Source organism: Rhinopithecus roxellana, chromosome 15, assembly GCF_007565055.1.
Source record: "Rhinopithecus roxellana isolate Shanxi Qingling chromosome 15, ASM756505v1, whole genome shotgun sequence".
Classification (NCBI taxonomy): domain Eukaryota; kingdom Metazoa; phylum Chordata; class Mammalia; order Primates; family Cercopithecidae; genus Rhinopithecus; species Rhinopithecus roxellana.
The window spans coordinates 110871040-110895332 of record NC_044563.1 but is presented as its reverse complement, the minus strand read 5'-3'; the positions used below and the strand labels follow the sequence as shown (position 1 = coordinate 110895332).

Below are 24293 nucleotides of genomic sequence, written 5' to 3'. Positions count from 1 at the left end.
TACCAGCCGTGCTCTGAAGGAGCTCGTACCCTCTATCAGGAGTGAGTTAGCAGCCCCAAGTAGTCACTTCATTGATCCTGTGCCCACCTGAGCTTTTGAAACTATTCACAATGTAAGCATTCTTGCTGTCAACCATAGCTGTGCTGTAAGTGGCATTCTTGTTATGGTTAATCAACTTAATGAGCCTAGAGTTGTTTTGCCTGAGTTCTGTCCACTGCAAGTCAGGTTACAGAGACTTCACCCTAGCAAATCCATAAGTTACATCCATTCATCATCAGAACAAGTGACACGTGCATTTCTAGCCAATGACAAACTTTGTTTTTTCTCTCTTTACAGTGGACACAGTGTCATCTAAGGTAGAGCCAACAGCAGCAGCTGCCGTCACATTGTTTCTGAGGAAATCTAATCCACCTGCATTGTCTGCAGCCCTGGTGGCTAAGGGCACCAGCAGCAGCCCTTTGGCCGTGGCCTCAGGACCAGCTAAGAGCAGTTCGGTGACTACTCTGGCTAAAAATATCACAAACAAGGCTGTGTCTGGCCCAAAGAGGACACCAGGGGCAGTCCATACAGCCTTCCCGTTCACACCAACCTACATGTATGCAAGAACAGGACATACCACAAGCACACATACAGCCATGCAAGGAAACATGGGCACTGCCTCTGGCCTGTTGTCTACAACTTACCTCCCCAGGAAACCACAAGCCATGCACACTGGCCTCCCAAACCCCACCAACCCGGAGATGCCCAGAGCATCCACGCCACGCCCACTGACAGTCACGGCCGCGCTGACATCCATTACAGCCTCAGTGAAGGCCACCCGGTTGCCACCGTTGCGAGCAGAAAACACGGATGCTGCCCTTCCTGCCGCATCGGCTGCAGTGGTCACTTCTGGCAAAATGTCATCCAACCTGGAGTGTCAGATGTCCAGTAAGCTCCTGGTGAAGACAGGTATGAGACCACTGTTCTGATCTGAAAGCAGCAAGCCTGGCCTCAGAGATGTAGCAATAATGTTTGTTTTAGATCTGTGGTCCTCAACCAGGGGAGATTTTTCACCCTCCCCCAGGGACATTTGGCTATGTCTGGAGACATTTTTGATTGTTATACTTGGTGGCTGGAGGTATACTAAAATCTGGTGGGATAGAGACTGGGGATACTGCTCAACATCTTACAGTGCACAGAACAGCCCCAACCACAAAAATTAATCCCGCCTAAAACATCTATAGGGCCAAGGTTGTGAAACCATGAGATTTAGCAAGTGGTAGAGGAGAGAGAGCCTGATGCGGCATGGGTCTGGTCCTAGGATCAGTCCTGATATCAGAAGCCCCCGGAAACCACAGTTCTGCCAGTGGGCCTAAGAATGCAAAGGTACTGTTTTGCATCAGTGATGTCTTACATGAATGAATGATGTGGTTCGTAAAATACAACATCTTGGGAAGTGCTACAGAGTTCAGAAAGGCTTTTGTCTTGCATTTTTTTCAATTAGCTGATAGCAAAAGTACAACTTCTGCACACTATGTGGGAGCCCAGGATTTCTTTTGATGTTAGAAAGAAGACTTTCTTGAAAAAGTGGGATAGACAGCACCAGAATTGTGAGCAAGGATGGGGTGCTGTCTTTCAAGCCCCCACTCCCCAGCTGTAGCAAAGCAGGTCTAGAATGCATGGAGAGCTTTTCATAGTGTGGCAATGTTTGCTATAAAAAATTAGACAAATTATTTGAAAGAAGCACGCCAGTGTTGAATGCTCACATCCTGCCTTCCTCCTCACCCCACGAAGAATTAAATGAAATTATATCTTGAGATATATCCTATTCTAAAATGGGAAATTATGAAATTAGGCATAGCAAAAACTACAGTATCTCTTTCTGTTTCTCAAGAAATTATACCATCTGGGTTTCCACTCTCTGTCCCCACTCCATTCCACTCTCCTCTGGGTGGCAGGCAGCCCTGGCCCCTCAGAGGCAGAAGTTGGAAACATTGTCTTCTCTGTCTTCTTCCCAGCCCCCCACCAACCCAGCTACATCTAATCAATCACCAATTCCTTTCACTTCTACCTCCTGGATATCCCTTCTCTCCATCCTCATTCACACTGCCACTTCCCTAGTTCACACTGTCATCGTCACTCACCTAAATTTCTGCAACAACAGCCACATTTATCTCTCTGCCTTCAGAGTCCACCCCTTCAATCTGTTCTCCAGTCTGCAGTCGAGAACCTCCTAAAATGCATTCCTTTGCTTAAAACTCATTTCTCATTGCCCTTAGGACCAAGCTTAAACATATATTTACAGTCGTCCCCTCTTATCTGCAGGGGATCTATTCCAAGACTCCCAGTGGATGCCTGAAACTGCAGCTAGTACCAATCCCTATGTAAACTGTGAATTTTTCTATTCATACATACCTATGATAAAGCTTAATTTATAAGTTAGGTGCAGTAAAGGTCAACAACAACTAGTAATAAAACAGAACAAGTATAACAATAGACTGTAATAAGAGTGATGTGAATGTGGTCTTTTTCTCCCTTTCTTTGACTCTTTCTCTCAAAATACCATACTCACCTGTTTTCAGACTGTGGTTGACTCCAGTACATAAAGCCATGGAAAGTAACACTGTGGCTAAGAGGGAACTACTGTACACTGAAATATTTTGCTTCTTTCCCCTGCGCCTTTGCGCTTGGTGCTCCCTCTGCTGAGAGGGGGTGAGGGGAATCTCTTCCCCCTTGTCAAATTTCACTCTTGTGATCCTTCAGAACTTAGCTGAAGCATCAGTTCCGATGGAAATTTTCCCTGATTCCCATCCCTTTATCAAATTCAGGGCTGGGTGCTCCTAGGAGCTCTGGCAGTGTCCTAGGCTTCCCTTCCAACAACACCTGTCACATTCGATCCCAAATGCCTATTCTCTGTCCTGTGTCTCCATCCCACTTGTGAGATGGGGATGGCACCTTCCTAATCCAAGGTTGTTTGAGGCTGCAGCACCGAGCTCAGGGCCTGCACCTAAGGAGGCTGTCCGTGAGTGTTGTTGCAGGAATTTCATCGTATGCACTGTCGAGCCGGCTTTCAAAGTCAGAGGCAGCATCTGTCAGAAATGAAATGCCACCAGCATTCCAGCTCTCTTTCTACTTGGGTCACACAAATGGCTAGGGCCTTCTTTCCTTAGGACTTTAGCAGGACCCACAGAGCTACCAGCCCACCCCGTCACTGATGGCCCTGTGCTTACCATCTCTGCCCAGAACTTGCAGAAGGTGGCGGCTGTGAGGAGCAGAGGGCAAGTGAATGATGAGGCTTGCCGCCTTGCCTGATTGCCATGCTTCTATTTTGCTCCACAGTTCTCTTTCTAACCCAAAGGAGAGCGCAGATCAGTGAATCCTTGAAGTTCAGTATCGCCAAAGGGCTCACACAGGCATTGCGGAAGGCTTTCCACCAGAACGATGTCTCAGCTCACGTAAGTGCTTTGCTTTGTAACCAAGCTAATCCATCACAGTCTGGCTCTTGGGTCTAGAATATGTTAAGATTGTTTTCCTCCTTTCTAGACATCATAACAACACTGGCCAGAAGTAGAATCTGTCTTCACTTTGACAACTAGCTAATGTGTAGTGGCTCAAGAAAAAGGTCTAATTTTGAGATGGAAAATGGAGACTAGTTGCTTTATGTCTAGATTTCTTTTTAAAGATTGGATATGTTGGCCAGGTGTGTGGCTCACATCTATAATCCTAACACTTTGGAAGGCCGAGGTGGGCGATCACTTGAGGTCAGGAGTTTGAGACCAGCCTGGCAACATGGTGAAACCCCGTCTCTACTAAAAATACAAAAATTAACTGGGCATGGTGGTGGGTGCCTCCTAGCTACTTGGAGGCTGAGGCAGGAGAATCGCTTGAATCCGGGAGGTGGAGGTTGCAGTGAGCTGAGATCGTGCCACTGCACTCCAGCCTGGCCGACAGAGTGAGTCTCTGCCTCAAAAACAAAGAAACAAGCCTGGATATATTGTTTTAAACCATCCCATTATCCCATTGTTTGGGGAAAGTATTTACATTGTTCGTGTAATTCTCTAGAAAACTCTCCATTGCTTTTCCCCTTATTTTTGTCACTATCATGAAGAGTGATTTATTTCTGGATATTCAAAAATTACCCTGACCTGTAAATCGAGTCTGACTTTGCTTAAATTGCCCACTGCAGACAGGGAAGTAAACATTTTTTCTTTTAATGCCAAGTACTGTTTAATGATTTTGATGCTGGCTGATTTTGACGGCTTATCTAAGAGATGGAAGCTTCACTTTACATCTTTGGGTTTGATTCCAAGTTTTCAAACAGTAAATGCAGTTGGCAGTCAGTAGACTCCCGTTTGCACCACTAAACACTATTGCTCTGGCTTCTTCTTTTGATGTTCTGTCCTACAGCTGCAGTCAGCTTACCGACCCCCTTCCCTCCCATCAACACGGAGGACTAGAAAGGAGATTTGGCACATACTTTATTGGTCATTGTCGATCTCTTTTATATATTTCTAAAAAAGAAAAAAAAAAAAAAAAAGAAAGAAATGCATTCTATGAGAGGCTCTTATGATTTCTGCACCAGAAACTTTATGGGAAGTTGAAAAGGTGAATATTTCCATTTAGTTGCCTGATACAATTTTCACTAATCTTCAATCATTCTCAAACTACTTTTATAGTTTTGGTCTGTTGCTGCATATCATCACAGACCAGTGTGACAATGAGTATTCGTTTTTTTTTTCTTTTCTTTTCTTTTTTTTTAATGGGCTTTCATTTAAAAACTTAAGTAGAAAAGGCATTTGATATTACACCATAAATAGAAATCAAGATCATTTGCCACAAATAAAAGGTGATGTTAAGAATGAGAATAGTGTAAACCAAACAGCTTGTTAAATTCAAGCTAGAGGTTGTTGCTTGCAGAAAGCTCTAAGGCTGAGCCTGGTATCCCTTTGTTTGTTTGTTTATTTAAAAAAGGAATTAGCAAGGGTTAGAGAGATGTTAAAAGCAAATATTGACTAAACTGAGACTTATTCTTTGGGGTCATTGGAAGGGTTGAAAGGGAACAACTTTCTCACTGAGTGATTTAGTTGATTTAGTGTCGTCTTGTGCTGTGTCCACGTTCCATGCTGAAATACCTCTTGTTCCACCTAAAATCATCTTGAGCACCATCTTCAGGGAAAACTGAGGGGGAGCACACAATGTGGAGGAAGTAAAGGCACACCCATCCTGTTGCAAAATCAGTTGTCTTGCTTCCTTTGGAAAATACACACGGAGATGCAAGAATATGGGGAGAAAGCAGGTGTCAAAAATTTACTGGCCAGGCACAGTGGTTCATGCCTGTAATCCCAACAATTTAGGAGGCCAAGGTGGGAGGGTCACTTGAGGCCAGCAGTTTGAGATCAGTGTGGGCAACGTAGTGAGACCTCCATCTCTACAAAACATATATAAATTAGCCAGGTATGGTGGCACACACCTATAGTCCTAGCTACTCGAGAGGCTGAGGTGGGAGAATTGCTTGAGCCCAGGAGGTCAAGGCTGCAGTGAGCTGTGATCACGCCACTGTACTCCAGTCTGGGTGACAGAGCAAGACCCTGTCAAAAAAAAAAAAAAAAAAAAAAAAAAAAAAAAAAAACACTCACAAAACAAAACCCTGAGTTCCAGTTTTACAAGATGAAAAGAATTCTGGAAATGGATGGTAGTGATAGCTGTACACCATTATAAATGTGTTCAATAGCACTGAACAGCACACTAAAAAATGGTTAAGATGGTAGATGGTATATTGTGTGTATTTTACCACAATAAAAACTTAGAAAAAAAGGAGCTGCGTACATATATCTATGTGTTTATATATGTTACTCTTTTCTCTGTTTTTCAAATACATAAATTCTATAATAAACATTACATTTAATATATAAAAACCAAAAGAAATTTTTAAAAACCCTGAACTGTAAATATGTAACATCAAGAAAGAAAAAAGAAAAAATAATAATAAAATCTAAAGCCTCAAAATCTTACAATTGAGACAGAAAGACCTCAGACCATCAGTGTCCCCTAGGATTCAGCTGTCAGAGAAATTCTCTGTGGTGCATCCCCACCTTGGTCTTAAACCAATTTACAAGCCAAGGACAGAGTCTGAATGAGTCTTCTCTCTGCTTCTAGAAAGAGGAATTCACTTTACTTCTTGACCCGTGCCCCAAAGGTGCCCCCACTTAATCTATCATTTCTACCTTTTAATTCTCATAAATGATGAGAAATACAAAAAGTGATTTTCCCCAGCATTTCATTCACTGAAAATCTCTTTAAACTACTCTCCCCTCTCTGCCTTTTTGGTAATAGTAATAGATTGTCACAGGATTATACTGAGGCACTTAAAGAATAAAGAAGATAGATTCAATTCTATTCCATGAAGATTTGATGTAAATTATATTTTGTTGTTTTTGTGATATTTTGAGACTTGCCAATCCAAATTATGCTTTATAGGATTGTTAAGAATATTTGTTGAATGAGAACATTCTATTCTCCAGTCTTGTTTCTAATAGCCGTGGTTCTAAGAAATACCAAGAAGAACTTAAAGTACTGTGGAAATAAACAATAGGTTTTGTGGGTCCATTTGTTTTGTAGGTGGACATTCTGGAATATTCTCATAATGTCACAGTTGGTTATTATGCTACCAAAGGGAGGTTGGTGTATTTGCCTGCTGTGGTGATCGAAATGCTGGGTGTGTATGGAGTCAGCAACGTCACTGCAGACCTGAAGCAACACACCCCAAACTTACAGTCTGTGGCAGTACTTGCCTCCCCATGGAATCCCCAGCCTGCAGGCTACTTCCAACTAAAAACAGGCAAGTGACTCGGAAGGAAAGGATTTTATCCATTCTTGGGTTCAAGGCAGTACCAAGTGGACACCTGTTTAAAAACTCCATCGCTAGCTGCTATGTCATTTTTTAAAGTCCCTGTGAATCTTCTTCAAGGGGTCCTGCTCATCAAATGTCCAAGTTCCTTGCACATGAGCCCAAACTCTTCCAACCCTAGATTTGCTAGAAATGTTCTATCATAGGAGCCTTCCTTCCCAATTTACATACTTAGTACTTTTGAGCACCAGGTACTATATTTTATATTTTTTTCTATATTATCCGTGGATACTAATAATAGTTGAACGTGCAAAAGAAAGATCTATAGTTTGGAGCAATGGGTTCCAGATGCCACTGAATGATAATCTCTGAGTTTAGGTCTTAGAATATACTTTTTTCAAACTCTCTGGTGATTTCTGGTCTGCAAAGTTTGTAACCTACAGGAGTAGAGAAACTCTTAAAATCGAAACAATCAACTTAGCAATGGAGGTCAATTGATTTTCTTCCCTCCAAAGAAACAGAAGGCATGATCTCTCTTAGATTATGATTTGTCAGTCTTTGAGCAGATGTCTACATATTCCAATCAGATAAAATCATGAAATCTTTTGCATTAGAGGGAATCTCTGGTTTGATCGTGCTTTTAATTCTTCTGTGTTATAAATCATCTTAAGAGCCACTTTCAAAACTACAATCAAACCTTGTCTGGCCTTATTATTTATTTGCCTAATTCCTCTCATCTGAAATCGTGCTTTTTGTATAATGACCACCGTTAAATCCAAGGAACTGAGGCATGGAGCTTTGGTGAGCACTGATTGACTACTCTCATTCTAGTGCTGCAGTTTGTGAGCCAAGCGGACAACATACAGTCCTGCAAGTTTGCTCAGACAATGGAACAGAGGCTGCAGAAAGCATTCCAGGATGCCGAGAGGAAAGTCCTGAATACCAAAAGCAACTTGACAATTCAGGTAGGGAGGAGGGTGCTTCAGGCTGTGTAGTTGACAGACAACCACAATGCAGATTCTGGCAAGAAATGACTTGGGTCTTCCCTTTCAGAGCTGCCATGTATAAATGTAACTTTGCACTTCAGACATTGGTGAGGATGTCTGGGATTTGGCCATGGCAGGAGGGATGCTGTGTCACTGTGCACCTATTGCGGTTTGGGTTTTATATTTCTTTCCCCGTGGGATGCTTTCTCAGGCCTTTCTAATACGTTTATTATTTTGAAAAGTTGAATTAGTCTGTACTGTATATGTCAAATGTCTAATATAAAATGAATAAATGAATCAATTCTAAGTAGCTAAGTCACCAAGATTTGCCCATTCTGTGATTTTAGGCATTGGCTTATATTCCAGTCACCTTAGTTTACACACATGCCAACACACATACACACATGCCCACTCACACACATACACATGCATTTTATATTGAAGTCTTTACTATGTGCCAGGAACTGTGCTAAGTGTTTTACAAATATTTTGCTACATAATACTTAAGATATCCTTCGGAGATATTCTTACTCCCATTTCACAGAGAACTGAGAGGCTAAGAAACTTCCAGAAAGTCACACAGTTAGTAAAGAATGGAAGAAGGACTTGAGTCAAAAGCCAATGTTCTTGTCCACTACGCTATACTCACATCGATGCAATGTAGAAATGGGGTCCTTAATGAAGCCTGTGTCAAACAATGGAATTCTTTCCCAGGAAAAATCCCTGGGAAATGAATCATGGCGTGAGAGAGGAGGAAGTAAGAGATGAGGTTAGAAGCCACAGGAGTCTAAGAGTTAAAGGGTGATGGGAAAGTGTCTCCTGTAGGGGCTGCTTTTATTGGGGGACAGGATTTTAGATGCTCTTGAACATTTAAACAGCCCTTTAAAAATTTTTTTAGTTATTTGTAGAGATGGGGTCTCCATATATTGCCTAAGTCGATCTCAAACTCCTAGGCTCAAGCGAGTCTCCCTTGGCGGCCTCCCAAAGTGCTGGGATTACAGGCATGAACCGTCGACACCTGGGTCACTGCATCTCAGCTTTTTGGATTAACAATGTACACATCACCAAAAGCCTTTTTCAGATCTTTTTTTTTTTTTTTTTTTTTTTTTTTTTTTTTTGCAATTACATAGATATCCCACTAAGGACAGATGCTTCTCAATGATATTCATGTAGCCCCCAATTAACTCTTCTTTTTAATGTCTCTGTTTTGACTACTGAACTAAAGCCTTTGCAATTAGACCCAGTGGTTTTAAAATGGACATTTAGCATAAGTGAATTATCGGCAAAGCCAATATGATGTAGAAAGCCTACAGTTTAACTTGAGTGAGTGAGCAGCTTTCCTGTTCTAGATTCATCCAAAGTGTAGATGGAAGTATCTCATTATGATTTGGTTCATGTTAGATGAAGATCTAAAAATGTGTCACAGACTGAAGATTTATGTAAGAAGTGTGACTCAGCTCTCTTGTGGCAACTCTTTTTCTTTCTGATTGGATTTGTGATCCTCACAGGTGCATGAGCCTAGTTAGATCTTGGCAGCACAGCATACTTTAATTGTATTCAGGAAGCACAGACTTATTGAGTGCCTGCTATTTATCAGGTACTGGGAAGGACACCAAGATAAGCTGCCCTTGCCCTTAAGAAGCCTCCTTGTGGTGGTGTATGGTAGTTATGGGCCATTAGAGGAAACTTTATAGATCAAGTAACAAACCTTCCTTGGAAAAGACGATAGGAGGTGGTTTGAAGATTACATCTAAATAGATTTTAGATGCTCTTGAACATTTAAACAGCTCTTGAAATGAATGGATAATTGGATGAACTGTTTTTGTTAACCCTGTTTCCATTTTTGCCTTGGCTGACAGGAAGCCCAGAGCCAAATTTGTTGCCTGGATTTAGTAACCCTCAGGGCCTCTGTATTATGCATGGTAACTGCATGCTAATGTTCCCTTGGGGCTGTCTTTCACCAGGACCTGGTTTTATAATTAATAACTTTTCCTTTTATATTGTATAGTATATAATTTGTAAGGCACCTTGAATCCTTTGTGGAATAAGACCATGTAAATATTTAATTAATTTGCTCAGAGAGTCATTGAAAAACCGACTTAAAAACTTGTATAGGTTTGATATTAGGGACTAGATTACAGTGGACTCAATTAGGATGTTTTTGGTTGCCAGGGACAGAATCTAAGCTGATGAAGCTTAAGCAAAAAGGAAGTGATTGGCTCATGTAACTGAAAGGTTCATATTTATTTATTCAGACATCATTGTATCCAGGTGATTAGATGATGCCTTCATCAAGCTCTCTCTTCGTTTCTTGGTTGGCTTTGCTCTACACTGGCATTGTCCGTGGCTCCCATGGGGTGGCCCCTCACAACCCCAGATTTGTCTCATCCTTGTTGCTCACAGTCTTGTAGAACCAAAGTGCCTTTCCTGCTGTCATTCCAGTAAAATTCCTGGGATTAGCTCTCATTGAACCTACTGTGCCCTTTGTGGATCACTAACTGGCCAAGGAGATTAAATGTCCCGATGAAGTAGGCCTGACTGCTCCTGAAACCTGGGTGGGGCAGCCCCATCCAGAACACATGAGCAAAGAGGAGAAGTGGTTCCCTGAGGAAAATTGTGATGCTATCAAGAAGGGAGGATGGATGCTGGGTAGGCAAACAACAGCTTTCTGTTCCATCAGCCTATAGTTCTTAGCTAAATGAATCATGGCCTGAGTGAGGGGTAAGTAAGAGATGAGGTCAGAGGCTACAGCAGTCTAAGAGTTCAAGGGTGACAGGAAAGTGTTCCCTGTAGGGACTGCTTCTATTGGGGGACAGGGCATGAATTTCAGGAACCAGTGCCCTGACTTTGAACCTGTAGCCCTCTTATTTTTGAAGCTATTCTCAAGTATACATCAAGAATGACCTCACTTTTCTTACCTATAAAAAAATGAGTATATTAAAGAAAACAAACAAATGGAAAGACTTCCTGTGCTTATGGATTGGGAGATTTTATTTTATTTATTTATTTTTTTGAGATGGAGTCTCACTCTGTTGCCCAGGCTGGAGTGCAGTGGCACGATCTCGGCTCACTACATGCTCTGCCTCCCAGGTTCATGCCATTCTCCTGCCTCAGCCTCCCGAGTAGCTGGGACTACAGGTGCCTGCCACCATGCCTGGCTAATTTTTTTTGTATTTTTTTAATAGAGATGGGGTTTCACTGTGTTAGCCAGGATGGTCTCGATCTCCTGACCTTGTGATCCACCCGCCTCAGCCTCTCAAAGTGCTGGGATTACAGGTGTGAGCCACCGCACCCGGCTGGATTGGGAGATTTTATATTGATTGTCACTGCCCAAAGGGATCTGAAGATTTAATGTAATTCCTATCAAAATCCCAGTGATTATTTTTCACAGAAATAGAAAAATTAACCCCAAAATTCCCATGGAATCTCAAGGGGCTTTGAGTAGCCAAAGCAATCTTGAAAAGGAAGAACTAAGTTGGAGGTCCCACACTTCCTGATTTCAATACTTACTACAAAGCTATGGTAATCAAAACAATGTGGTGCTGTCATAAAGGCAGACATTTAGACAAATGGAATAGAAGAGAGAGCCAGCCCAGAAATAAACCCTCTTGTATATGGTCAGATATTTTTTGACAAAGGTGCCAAGGCTATTCAATGGGGAAACGACAGTCTTTTTAACACATTAGGAAAACTGAATATTCACATGTGATCCCAAAAGAGTGAAGTTGGATCCTTACTTAACACCATCTACCAAAAATAACTCCAAATGGATCAAAGATCTAAATGTAAGATCTAAAACTATAGGACTTTTATAGGAAAACATAGGGGAAAAACTTCGTGACACACAGTATTTGGCAGTGATTTGTTGGACATGACACAGGCAAACAAAAGAAAAAGGCAAATTAGACTTCATCAAAATTAAAAACTTCTGTGCATCAAAAAACACTACCAGCAGAGTGAAAAAGCAACTCATAGAATAAATGAAAAATATTTGCAAATCATATATCTGGTAAACAGTTAATATTCAGAATATGTAGAGAATACCTACAACTCAATAATAAAAACAAAAAAAAACAAGGAATGAGCAAAAGACTTGAATAGACATTTCTCCAAAAAAGATATACAGATGACTTAAGCACATGACAAGATGCTCTATATCACTAATCATTAAAGAAATGCAAATCAAAACCATGAGATACCTATTCACATCTATTAGGATGGCTATTCTCAAAAAATAGAAAGTCCTAAGTGTTGGCGATGATGTGGAGAAATTGGAACCCTAATGCATTGCTAGTGGGAATGTCAAATAGTGCATTCCCTGTGGAAGGCAGCATGGTAGTTTCTTAAATAACTAAACTTAGAATTACCATATGGTTCAGCACTTCCATTTCTCAGTATATACCAAAAAGAATTAAAAGTAGGGACTCAAACAGGTATTTATACACCCGTGTTCATAGTAGCATTATTCACAACAGCCAAAAGGTGGAAGCAACTCATGTGTCCATTAATGAATGAGTGGATAATCAAATGGCATATATACATACAATGGAATGTTATTCAGCCTTTAAAAATGAAGGAAATAATGGATGATTGGAATGCAGAAAGATTTTAAAAAGGAAGGAAATTCTGATGCGTGCTGCAACATGGATGAACCTTGAGGACATTTTGCTAAGTGAAATAAGCCAACCACAAAAGGACAAATACTGTATGATTTCTCTTATAAAAGGTATCTAGAATTGTCAAATTAATAAGTGATTCCACTTAAAAGAGGTATCTAGAAAGTAGAGTGGTGGCTGCCAGGGGCTGTGAGGAGGGAGAAATTAGGAGTTGTTTAGTGGGTTTAGAGTTTCTGTTTCGGATGATAAAGAGGTTCTAAAGATGGATGGTGGCGATGGTTGTAACAGTGTGAATGCACTTAATGCCACTGAACTATACGCTTAAAATGGTTAAATTTTATATGTGCATTTCACCACAATAAAAAAATAATTAAAACTTAACCGGTCAAGTGTAGTATATACAGAGGCACCCACATTGCAAACTTTGTAGGTTTCCTCCGGCTCCAGTAGGATTTGAGTTTTCCTTTCATTTTGTTTTAGAGGCAGGGTCTGACTTTATCTCCCAGACTGGGGTGCAGTGGCACAATCATGGCTCACTACAGCCTCAAACTCCTGGGCTCAGGTGATCCTCCAGCCTCAGCCTCCTAAGCAGCTGGGACTACAGGCATGCAACATCATGCTTGGCAATTTTTTTCTGTTTTTTGTAGAGACAGGGTTTTGCCATGTTGCCCAGGCTGGCCTTGAACTCCTGGGGTCAAGTGGTCCATCTGCCTCGGCTTCCCAAAGTGCTGGGATTACTGGCATGAGCCACTACACGCAGCCAGGATTTGGTTTTGTTGAGAGGTAAAACATAGAATGTTCACAATAGAGATAAAGATTGAAAAGGTTTTTTTGTTGTTGTTGTTTTTTAGTTATTATTTTTTTAGGTGGCCATATGGTGAAGTTTTTTGAATTGTTCAGAAAGAAGTGCGTTTCTTTTTGGTACCTTCAGAAAGAATATGCTTAACCACAGGTATTCATGCCTTGGGGAGGAAGCTAAACCACATTCCAAAAATACTCCAGAGGAGAGAGTCAGAGTTGAACAGACATACTGATTCAGTTTATTGTTAGTCATAGGAATATAGGCTCTGGATTAAACAATTAAAAAGGGACCAGGTATGGTGGCTCACAACTGTAATCCCAGCACTTTGGGAGGCTGGAGTGGGTGGATCATTTGAGCCCAGGAATTTGAGACTAACCTGGGCAACAAAGTGAGATCCTGTCTCTACAAAAATGAAATAAATTAGCTGGGAGTGGTGATGTGTGCCTGTAGTCCCAGCTATCCAGGAGGCTGAGGTGGGAGGATCGCTTAAGTCTAGCAGTTCAAGGCTTCACTGAGCTACAGTGAGGTCACTGCACTTCACCCTGGGGAACAGTGTGAGACACTGTCTCTAAACAGAGAGAGAGAGAGAGAGAGATCTTCCACTTATGGGAAAAAGTGGGAAATAAAATGAAGAGCTCTTCTCAATAGTTTCCTGGGTGATGGATTTCCTAAAAACCCTAACTTGATCATTACACATTCTATGCATGTAAGAAAATATCACATGTACGGCCTACATATAGATAAATATTATGTATCATTTTTTAAAGCCTGTAAAAAAATTTTTTTAACGGGAAGGTGGCAGAGATGTTAATATCTGAACACCCAAAGGTCTAGTAAAGACAGGGTATTAGTCATTGTCCTGACAGGAAAGGGAGGGTGCACTCAAATGCAGGTGCCTTTGTAGAAAGAAGAGTGGGCAGGCTCTGGGGAAACCGCAGGAGCAGTACAGTACCCACAGCTCTGACAGCTGGGACCTGATGGGTGCAGGGTTCGAGGTTCAGCTGCCTGATGAGAGTGAGCTTTGACCCCCAAGGAGGGAGTCCTTGGCATCAATACTTTGACCTCACTCTTCTCCCTCCCTCCCATATCCTCCCAAAGGCAGTGGAGCCCATGGGGGTTGTCCGCAAGGGTCTGCCTCCAGGGGCACCAGACAGGACAGAGAGGGTGGGTGGCAGGAGGATCTGGAGAGAGAAGGGAAGGCACCCAGCACAGAAAAAGGCCTCACCAAGTTGAATGACTTCCTACTAACGATGTTTTTCAAATCTCATCTGTGGGATATTTTTGTTCATACATTGACCCAGAAAGCTTCATTTTCCAGCAACTGAAAAACTGGCTTAGACAAAATGTGAAAAGAAAACCATGCCATCTCATAGGATGTTTTACACATTCAATGTTGAATTAATAGACCACAAGGAAATGTAATTGCTCTCTAAAAAGCATATTCTATATTTCTGAATTCCTCCCCCCCCCCCGGCCTTTTTTTTTTTTTTATTTTTTGGCAGAATCTTGCTCTGTCTCCCAGGCTGGAGTACAGTGGTGCAATCTTGGCTGACTGCAACCTCTGCCTACTGGGTTCAAGCGATTCTCCTGTCTCAGCCTTCTGAGTAGCTGGGATTACAGGCACACACCCCATGCCCGGCTAATTTTTGTGTGTGTGTTTTTTTTTTTAGTAGAGACGGGGTATCGCCATGTTGGCCGGGCTGGTCTTGAACTCCTGACCTCAGGTGATCCGCCCACTTCGGCCTCCCAAGGTGCTGGGATTACAGGTGTAAACCACTGTGCCTGGCCTCTGAATTCCTTTTCTAATTAGGTTCTGTCACTCTGCCTGTGACCAGACTGGTTTTCAGCTCTGTTCGCTCCTGGTCCTTTCAACTTTCGAATTCCCTGAAAGTTTGACTCAGGCTTTCTCTGAGCAGTTGAGCCCTCTTTAAATGTAACATTGCAATGCTCTATTTTATATTTTCAGAATCGTAAAAGTAACCTAAGACTATTTAGCCCAGGAAAAGATACACATACCAGTGATTAAGAACCTGGGGTCAAACCACCTGGTTCAAATCCAGACTCCATCCTTTATTAGCCGTGTGACCTCGGGTTGGTCCCTTGATCATTCTGGGCCTCAGTTTCCTCATCTGTGAAAGGGAGTCATCACTGGATACATCTCCTAGGGTTGTGGTAAGGATTAAATGAGATGAGGTGCCCTTAGCACCCTGCCTGGCACGCAGCAAGCAATCAGAAATGATGACGGTTACTCTTGTCTCTTCCTTGCTGTTTCCCTGACCCCCTTTCATTCCTTCCCTCAACTCCTGCTTAGCCTCCCCCTCCCATGGCCTCCATGAAACACACCCTGGTCTTATTTGACCTGTCTCCCTCCCCTTTTCTCCTGTGTTGATTCAGATTGTGAGCACGTCCAATGCCTCCCAGGCAGTCACCTTGGTGTACGTCGTGGGCAATCAGAGCACATTCCTCAACGGCACCGTCGCCAGCAGCCTCCTCAGCCAGCTCTCAGCTGAGCTGGTGGGATTCTACCTCACCTATCCGCCGCTCACCATTGCTGAACGTGAGTATGGCCATGCCTACGGGGACCCAAATGTTTCCGCTGGGGCCTTTCTCCATTTAGCAAACATTTATAATGCCAGGCCACATACTACCACCTTTATCATAAAGTGACAGCTAAAATATGTGACGGATTAAGGTTGAATTGAGGAAAAGTTTAGTACACATCAAAGAAAGCACTTGCTAGGTTCCTTCGTCCTTTGCATTTCTCTTATCTCATTTAATCCTTAGACCTGCCCTATAAGACATGCAAAATTAGCCCCATTTTGCAGAAGAGAAAACTGAAGCTCTAAGAGGTTTCACGAGATACCCACTCTCACTTAGCTAGTAAACCATGGGACCTGGGGTTTGAACCCAAGCAGTCTGCCTTCTCAGCTTACAATTCTGCCTGCTAGGGCAACCGATCTCTAAACAATCTGGGTTGCTATGGTTTTTCTCCCGCTTATGCCATCAGCAAACGTTCCCAGACCTTGAGGCTCGGCCCTGCCTCCAGATATCATAATGTAACTCATTTGCAGTCCATGGTGTGACTTCACTTGCTGAGGTCCCTGTAGTCTTGTGGCCTCATCTTTTTCTAATGTTTCAGTTACATAATCCTCATTACCATGCAATAGGCATAGACTTCAAAGATGCAGCAGGCTACATTTTGTATCCAAATGTTTATTTGGTAGCCAAAGGATGGAAAGGTTTGTACTCCTAAATTTAAACATTCTTACATTTCACAAAGTCGCTGGGCAAGTTTATTTTTTAATACATATTAGCAAAATTGTCCCATAATTTCTTTCTGGAGTTGTTTTTGATACTGTAAATAAACAAGATAATGTTCATGAATGTACTTAGCACATGGCAGCCACTCAGAATTTTTTTCAAATATTTGTTTAATGGCAAGCTTTTGTAAAGGTCCACATAATAAGGAAAGATGACTGGATTTTAGGGAAGAGATGATGTCATAAAAGGTGGCATTATGTCACATGTCAGCATTTTCCATCATCCTTTTATTTCTGAAAACAACGACGATTTATTGAGCACTAACCATATGCAAGGAGGCAATGTACCAATCCCTTTGCATGTATCAACTCCAGTAGGCCGCATACTTGTAAAGAAATATGGGCCTTTTGTTACAAGCATTTGGCTACTAAACTTAAGTCCTTGACCTTGGAAAAATCCGAGATAATCATTCCTAACAATGTTAGTGGTCATTGATTTTTTAAGATGATTTTTTAAGAGAAAGCTCCAGCAAAGACAGGTTCCTGCCGTGGGTCTTGATAAAGAAGGTGTTCTGTTGGAACAGAAGATTTTGATGAAAAAACAGAAAGGGCAGAAACTCACAAATCCTAGAAAACTCTTCATCTACAAGTTGGACCTTTATTGAGTATTTTGGTTTTCTAAACAGTGAGATAGTTTTGGTTCGTATGTCCTGGAATCCCTAAGAATCACAAAGCAGGATTTAGCCGCTTGCTGTTTTGTCACTTATATCTGTTTTCCTTAATGAAATTTCAAATAAGCCCGGTGCCATAACGCATGCTTACAGTCCAGCTACTCAGGAGGCTTAGGTGCAAGGACCAGCTGAGCCCAGGAATTCAAGAACAGCCTGGGCAACATATCAAGATCCCACCTCAAATATAACTAACTAAATCAAATGAAACAAATCAAACCTGTAAAAGTAATTGGGTATGTTTCTTATTTGTTTTAGCACTGGAATATCCCAACCTTGACATATCAGAAACAACCAGAGACTATTGGGTAATTACAGGTAATCTCTTATTTTGTTATTTCCCCTCTTCATGCTGTCAGGTTTGTTTATTTTTTTGAGAACTGTAGGTCATTCATTCATCAGATTGGTACTTTTCTTTGTTCCTATCTTTTAAGTCGGGGAGTTACTTCTACAGGACCAGAAGTGAATGGGATAAACTGAGATAAGAAAAGACACCACACTGAAGATGAATATTAGCTAAATAATTCAAAACAGCTTCAAGTCCTCACTCAGTGGCCTCCTCTTTGCAAAAAGTGACCCTATCAGAAGTTACCGTGTTAACTTAAGAAGGTCTAGGGCCTTAGTTTGTAGTGAATAGTTATCAGTTTATAGATGGAAAGCCTTTTCGGACTGCCCTATAAAACCTAAATTAAAGTTAGAGGAAGGCCGGGCATGCACTTGCCTCTCCACCCTGGCACGACACGCACCCACACCAATCCTGGCATGTCTTGACAGTGAGGGTGTTTGGAAGTAGAAGGGAGTTCTTCTGGCAGCGTTTTCTCTTTTGTTCCTTGACATTTTCCTGTGGATCTTTATGGAACAGCAAAAAAGTTATTCTTTGTGTTTTTCAAAAGCCAGACAGTAGTTTTGGGGATTGGAGAAACAAGGATTAAGAGCTGAAGAACAGATGTTTGTAGGAGGAATAGTGGCCAGCCTAGCCAGGAAGGAGAGGAACAGGAGGAGAAGTACATGAGGTCTACTGGCACCGCCATAACCAAGTGCCACAGACTGGGTGGCTTCAACAACAACTGGGTCTGCTCTCAATCCTGGAGACTAGAAGTCTAAAGCCAAGGTGTTATAGGATTGGCTTCTCTGGAGACCTCTCTCCTTGGTTTAGAGATGGTCATCTTCCCCCTGCGTCGTCACATTCCCTTCCCTCTGGGTCTGTCTCTATCCTAATCTCTTCTTATAAGGACAACATCATATTGAATTAGGGCTCCCCAATATGACCTCATTTTACCTTCATTTCCTCTTTTTTTTTCTTTTTCTTTTTCTTTTTTTGAGGCAGAGTTTCGTTCTCATGGCTCAGGCTGGAGTACAATGGTGCGGTCTTGGCTCACTGCAACCTCTACCTCCCAGGTTCAAGCAATTCTCCTGCCTCAGCCTCCCAAGTAGCTGGGATTACAGGCACACACCACCACACCCAGCTAATTTTTTTTGTATTTTTAGTAGAGACGGGGTTTCACCATGTTGGCCAGGCTGGTCTCAAACTCCTGACCTCAGGTGATCTGCCCGCCTCGGCCTCCCAAAGAGCTGGGACTACAGGCGTGAATCAACACACCCGCCTGACTTCATTACCTCTTTAAAGGATCTATCTCCAAATACAGTCACATTCTGAGGTACTTGGGGTTAGGGCTTCAACAGAGGAATTTGGGGGGACAAATTCCTGGGTGCAGTGGCTCACCCCTGTAATCCCAGAACTTTGGGAGGCTGAGGCAGGTGAATTGCTTGAGGTCAGGAGTTCAAAACCAACCTGACCAACATATCTACTAAAAATACACACACACGAAATTTAGCCCAGTGTGGTGGCAGGTGCCTGTGATCCCATCTACTTGGGAGGCTGAGAGGCAGGAGAATCACTTGAAACCAGGAGGCGGAGGTTGTAGTGAGTCAAGATAGTGCCACTGCACTCCAGCCTAGGCAACTGTGTGAGACTGTCTCAAAAAAAAAGGAATTGGAATTGGGGGAACACATGTCAGCCTGTAATAGGATGGAGGAAGATCCTGCACGTCATGGAAGATGTGCCTGGGTAAGCGACCTGGTCCCAAACCTCCCCTCTGTCCTCTCCCAACCACTGTCTCACTTGCGGTCCCAAGCAAGCAGCAGATGGGCTGCTGCCTGAAATACTAAGGACTGTACACCCCTGCTGGATGAAGCCTGCTCAAGAACTCTTCTAAATTGCAGAACATTGCATTTCTTTCCCCCTGTTGCAGAGCCATCGGTATGTAGAAATCATTTTACCTGCTAAGAAGGCAAGCAAAAAAACCAACTCACCGGAGTTTGTGCCCAAGAGAGAAACAGTGCTAACCCAGCAACACATTTTTGGAGCTAGCGGCTTATGTAACATTTATAAAATCATGTTTTCTTTACAAGGAATGATTTTTTTTAAGATGGAGATATTCCTCCCTTCTATTAACTTTAATTGATAACACATTCACCCATCACCACAGGCTGTCCTTGACAACCTCTTGTGTCATCCTTTCTTCATCTACCCATGTCTTGCCCTGCCTCTATTTTGATAACATAACCTTAATCAAAATCTCCATTCCAGGTCTTGTTTTCAGGACTCTCCTCAGACTTAGCCTTCTGCCCACTCACTTATGAAACCCTTATTTGTTATTGCTGTTGGTGTTCAGAATAAACAGTGGCTTCCATCACTGTGTTTAGGGCTAGCTGGATCAGTTGGTTAGTGCTTGGGAAGGGCTGGAACCAGGTCTCAGTATGATCATCCTGCCTTCCCTTTGACAACTGTGACCACCTTCTGAACCCCTGGGTAGCCACCAACCAACCTGCCCCATAATTTACCAAAAGGGTAGGAGATGGGGACCTATGAGGCTTTGTTCAGCCCTTACCCCCAGACACACCTCACAGGCTTTCTGTCTTCTGCTCATTTCTAACAGCCAAGAGGATTTGGAGCCAATTCTCTTTTCTGTAGTTTGTATTATAAAAGCCTGACATAGGCCAGGCGCGGTGGCTCAAGCCTGTAATCCCAGCACTTTGGGAGGCCGAGACGGGCAGATCACGAGGTCAGGAGATCAAGACCATCCTGGCTAACACGGTGAAACCCCGTCTCTACTGAAAAATACAAAAAACTAGCCGGGCGAGGTGGCGGGCGCCTGTAGTCCCAGCTACTCGGGAGGCTGAGGCAGGAGAATGGCGTGAACCCAGGAGGCGGAGCTTGCAGTGAGCCGAGATCCGGCCACTGCACTCCAGCCTGGGCGACAGAGCGAGACTCCGTCTCAAAAAAAATAAATAAATAAAAAATAAAAGCCTGACATGTTTTCATCTGTTTTCCAACTAAACTTATATTAAATAGGTTTTTGCAAACTGTACATACTTCTGCCTCAGAGGGTGGGTCCCTTCTTGATGGAAAATCATTGGCTGAAAGTGACTCCTGAAGTCTCTTTACAGAGAACCTGGAGGCTACCCTGCCACTCAGGGGTCCTGCAGTAAAGTTTGTATATATGAGGCAAGATAGAAATGTGCAGATTCAATATTGCTGCCAGACAGAGGGGAGAGCCCATTTCAGGCTTATCCATCTGCCTTTATTTCACCCGCCAGAGGCAAAATATCCCAGATCCAGCAACGGAAAAATTTCTTCTGATCTCAGCTCTGCCATTTTCTAACCTAGTATGTCCTTGAGCTGAAGCCACTCGGGCCATGTGGACTTCACATTCTCCTTTTTTGGGGGTAGGGAGAAGTATTAGCTGAGCATTAAGATTCTTTCAGTGCTAAATTGTAGGATCCATCCGCAAATAAAACAATTTAGCCTGAGTACAGAAGGCTGAACCAGGCTCCATCACTTGAGTTGTAGAGCCCAATGTGATTGTGAATAAAGAAGTAATAAGAGAACAGTGATGTGAAAGTCATTGAATCTTCTGGACAAAGCTCCTTTGAACACAGCTGGGGACGTGCCCAACTCCTCTAAGCTGAGTCAGTGGTGGCCAAGGCTGGGGGGTCAGGGCCCTGACTGTTGTGCTAGGGGGCTGGTGTCTTCCTGGTTATCTGCGCCAGGTCGAGCTTCTGTGGTTCTGTGGTTTCTGTGTCTCTGCGAGAGAGAGGGGTACATGTCCCTTTCTGCTGCCTTCCAGGTGGACAGGGAGGGCTAAGGAGCCTGAGCCTGCCACATTTTTCAGGGAAAAGGGGAGGAGCCATGTCCTGGGACACATTTCCATGCCTTACAGGTGTTTTCTTCCTCTGTGTTTAGCAAAGAAGGGGCACATTGTAACAACAGCAGCTACCATTTATTGCTGTTTCATCAAGGCCTTAATGATAGCACCAGGCTAGAAGCATTTTTTATTGAATTATCTTTTCTTAACAATGACATGATCAGTAGTAGATTATGATGCCTGTGTTTTCAAATGAGGAACTGAGGCATAGAGAAACTCAGCAACTTGCCTGAGAATAGTCAGGAAGGGGAAGCCAGGAGGCAGACTCAGGGCCCTGCCTCCAACTCCAGCTCTTCCCCAGCTGCCCCCTAAGAAGGACACATTCTCTTTGCCAAGAGTGGTGACGAAGCTGTGGAGATTGTCCAGTTGATACCCTGTAACTCTGTGGGAGACTCCCACAGCCTCCGCTACTTCCCTGGAGGCTTTTCTTTTTTTCAGAAAAATTTTTATTGGCTGGGTGTGTTGGCTCACACCTGTAATCGCAGCACTTTGGGAGGCTGAGATGGGAGGATTGCTTGAGTCCAGGAGTTTGAGACCAGTCTGGGCAACATAGTGAGACCTCATCTCTACAAAAACAAAAAATAGCTGGTGTGGTGGCTCATGCCTGCAGTCCAGGCTACTTGGAGGCTGAGGCTGGAGGATTGCTTGAGCTCAGGAGGTTGAAGCTGCAGAGTCGTGATCCTGTCACTGCATTCCAGCCTGGGCAACAGAGAGAAACCCTACCTCAAAAGAAAAAAGAAAACAATTTTATTGTAAAATATAACTCACATAAAAGTTACCATTTTGAACATTTTTAAGTGTGCAATTCAGTGGGATCAAGTATATCCACAATATTGTACAACCACCACTGCTATTTCCAGAACTTTTTTGTCCCCTGGAGGCTTTTGACTATTCTCTGTATTTGATGTCTGCCTTTGAAGCGTCACCAAGATTCCCATGAAATAATCCTCGATGACACCTCTTGACTGTCCTCTCACTCTCTCACTCTTGGCCAGTGGTCAGGAGAGGACAACTTAGAAGTAATACTTCAGTCATTTGATCTATTATTTTGCTAGAGGGGCCATCTTTGAACTAGCAACTACGTGGGCTTTTCTGTCTGGGGACAAGAGATGGGCCAGCCCTTCCGTGATCTGATAGCTGTGTCATGAGGGACTCCGGGGGTCCTCTGGGACCTGACACAGTGGGAACAGCACAACTCTTTGTCTTATGAATTTGCAGGAATTTGGCTGATGCATGAGCTGGGAGTGTCTCACCAGGGCCCTAGAAAGAGAAAAAGAACTGCTTTATACCCTCCAGGGGGATTATTTGGCATTCATGGCTTCAAAGAAGTAATTTCAGAGACTTAGCTGTGGGGTTTCTTTCTCGCTTGATCTATTTAAACATCATTCTCTGTATCCACTGTCGGCGGTTATCTGGCTTGTATGAAATGTGATCATTAGTGTCGGCTGCTGGTAGCCCCCTGTTGTACTGGATGCCATAACATTCTTCACATCCAAGCTATTTCCATATCGTGGTAGGTGGATGGTAATGTTGATCCTTGGATGGGCTCTGGTAGAACAAACTCTATTAAATGAAAAATCTCATCTTCCCAACCCTTGCAAGTTTTGGTCTCTTTAAGAAAATGAGATTTGTTTTTCACATTTTTAATTTTAAACATGACTATGTTTGAAGGCAGCCTTTGTGTATTTGGGGTGAAGTATGTTTCCCAAAGGATGTGGAACAAGAACTGGACTTTGGCGGTAGACAGAAAAAGGGAGTTGCCCTGATAGTAAGTGAACACAGCAGTCCTAGAACAGCCCTAGTGGTCCTGAAAACCGTCCTCCTTGCATTGGCCATGGCTGAAACCATCATTCATGCTGTACCTGTTGACCACGGATGCCCTGGCTATAGATGAAGCCTAACGGTGGAGAAAGGATGGGAAAGAATGGTGTGCCCTTTACCTTCCTCACAGCAGGCAATGTTCTAAGCCGCTTCACATATCCTGTCTCATTTAAACCCTAGAACTCACTGGGCTTATGTTGGCTGTGATGTATGTGGGGAAAAGAAAGATCAAACTGTTACTGTGTCTATGTAGAAAGAAGCAGACATAAGAGACTCCATTTTGTTCTGTACTAAGAAAAATTCTTCTGCCTTGAGATGCTGTTAATCTGTAATCCTAGCCTCAACCCTGTGCTCTCAGAGACATGTGCTGTGTTGACTCAAGGTTTAGTGGATTTAGGGATATGCAGAACGTGCTTTGTTAAAAAAGTGCTTAAAGGCAGTATGCTTGTTAAAAGTCATCACCATTCTCTAATCTCAAGTACCCAGGGACACAGTACACTGCGGAAGGCCACAGGGACCTCTGCCTAGGAAAACCAGGTATTGTCCAAGGTTTCTCCCCATGTGATAGCCTGAGAGATGGCCTCCTGGGACCTGACCATCCCCAGCCCGACACCCGTAAAGGGTCTGTGCTGAGGAGGATTAATAAAAGAGGAAGGCCTCTTTGCAGTTGTGATAAGAGGAAGGCATCTGTTTCCTGCTAGTCTCTGGGCAATGGAATGTCTCAGTGTAAAACCCGATTGTATGTTCTATTTACTGAGATAGGAGAAAACCGCCTTAAGGCTGGAGGTGACACATGCTGGCGCCAATACTGCTCTTTAATGCACCGAGATGTTTATGTACGTGCACATCAAAGCACGGCACCTTTTCTTAACCTTGTGTATGACACAGAGACCTTTGTTTACATGTTTTCCTGCTGACCCTCTCCTCACTATTACCCTATTGTCCTGCCACATCCCCCTCTCCGAGATGGTAGAGATAATGATCAATAAATACTGAGGGAACTCAGAGACCAGTGCTGGAGCGTGTCCTCAGTAGCTGAGCACCGG

At 43.1% G+C, this 24293-nt stretch overlaps 1 protein-coding gene across 1 annotated transcript in view; it reads left to right on the top strand.

Moving 5' to 3' along the window:
• KIAA1549L (KIAA1549 like) overlaps window positions 1–24293 on the top strand; it is a 291343-nt gene that overhangs the window by 168025 nt on the left and 99025 nt on the right. Inside the window, exons 3-8 of the mRNA XM_030918141.1 lie at window positions 337–948; window positions 3319–3434; window positions 6598–6817; window positions 7658–7791; window positions 15625–15787; window positions 17477–17536. Coding sequence (XP_030774001.1) covers window positions 337–948; window positions 3319–3434; window positions 6598–6817; window positions 7658–7791; window positions 15625–15787; window positions 17477–17536 — 1305 coding nt within the window. The remainder of the gene's footprint in view (window positions 1–336; window positions 949–3318; window positions 3435–6597; window positions 6818–7657; window positions 7792–15624; window positions 15788–17476; window positions 17537–24293) is intronic.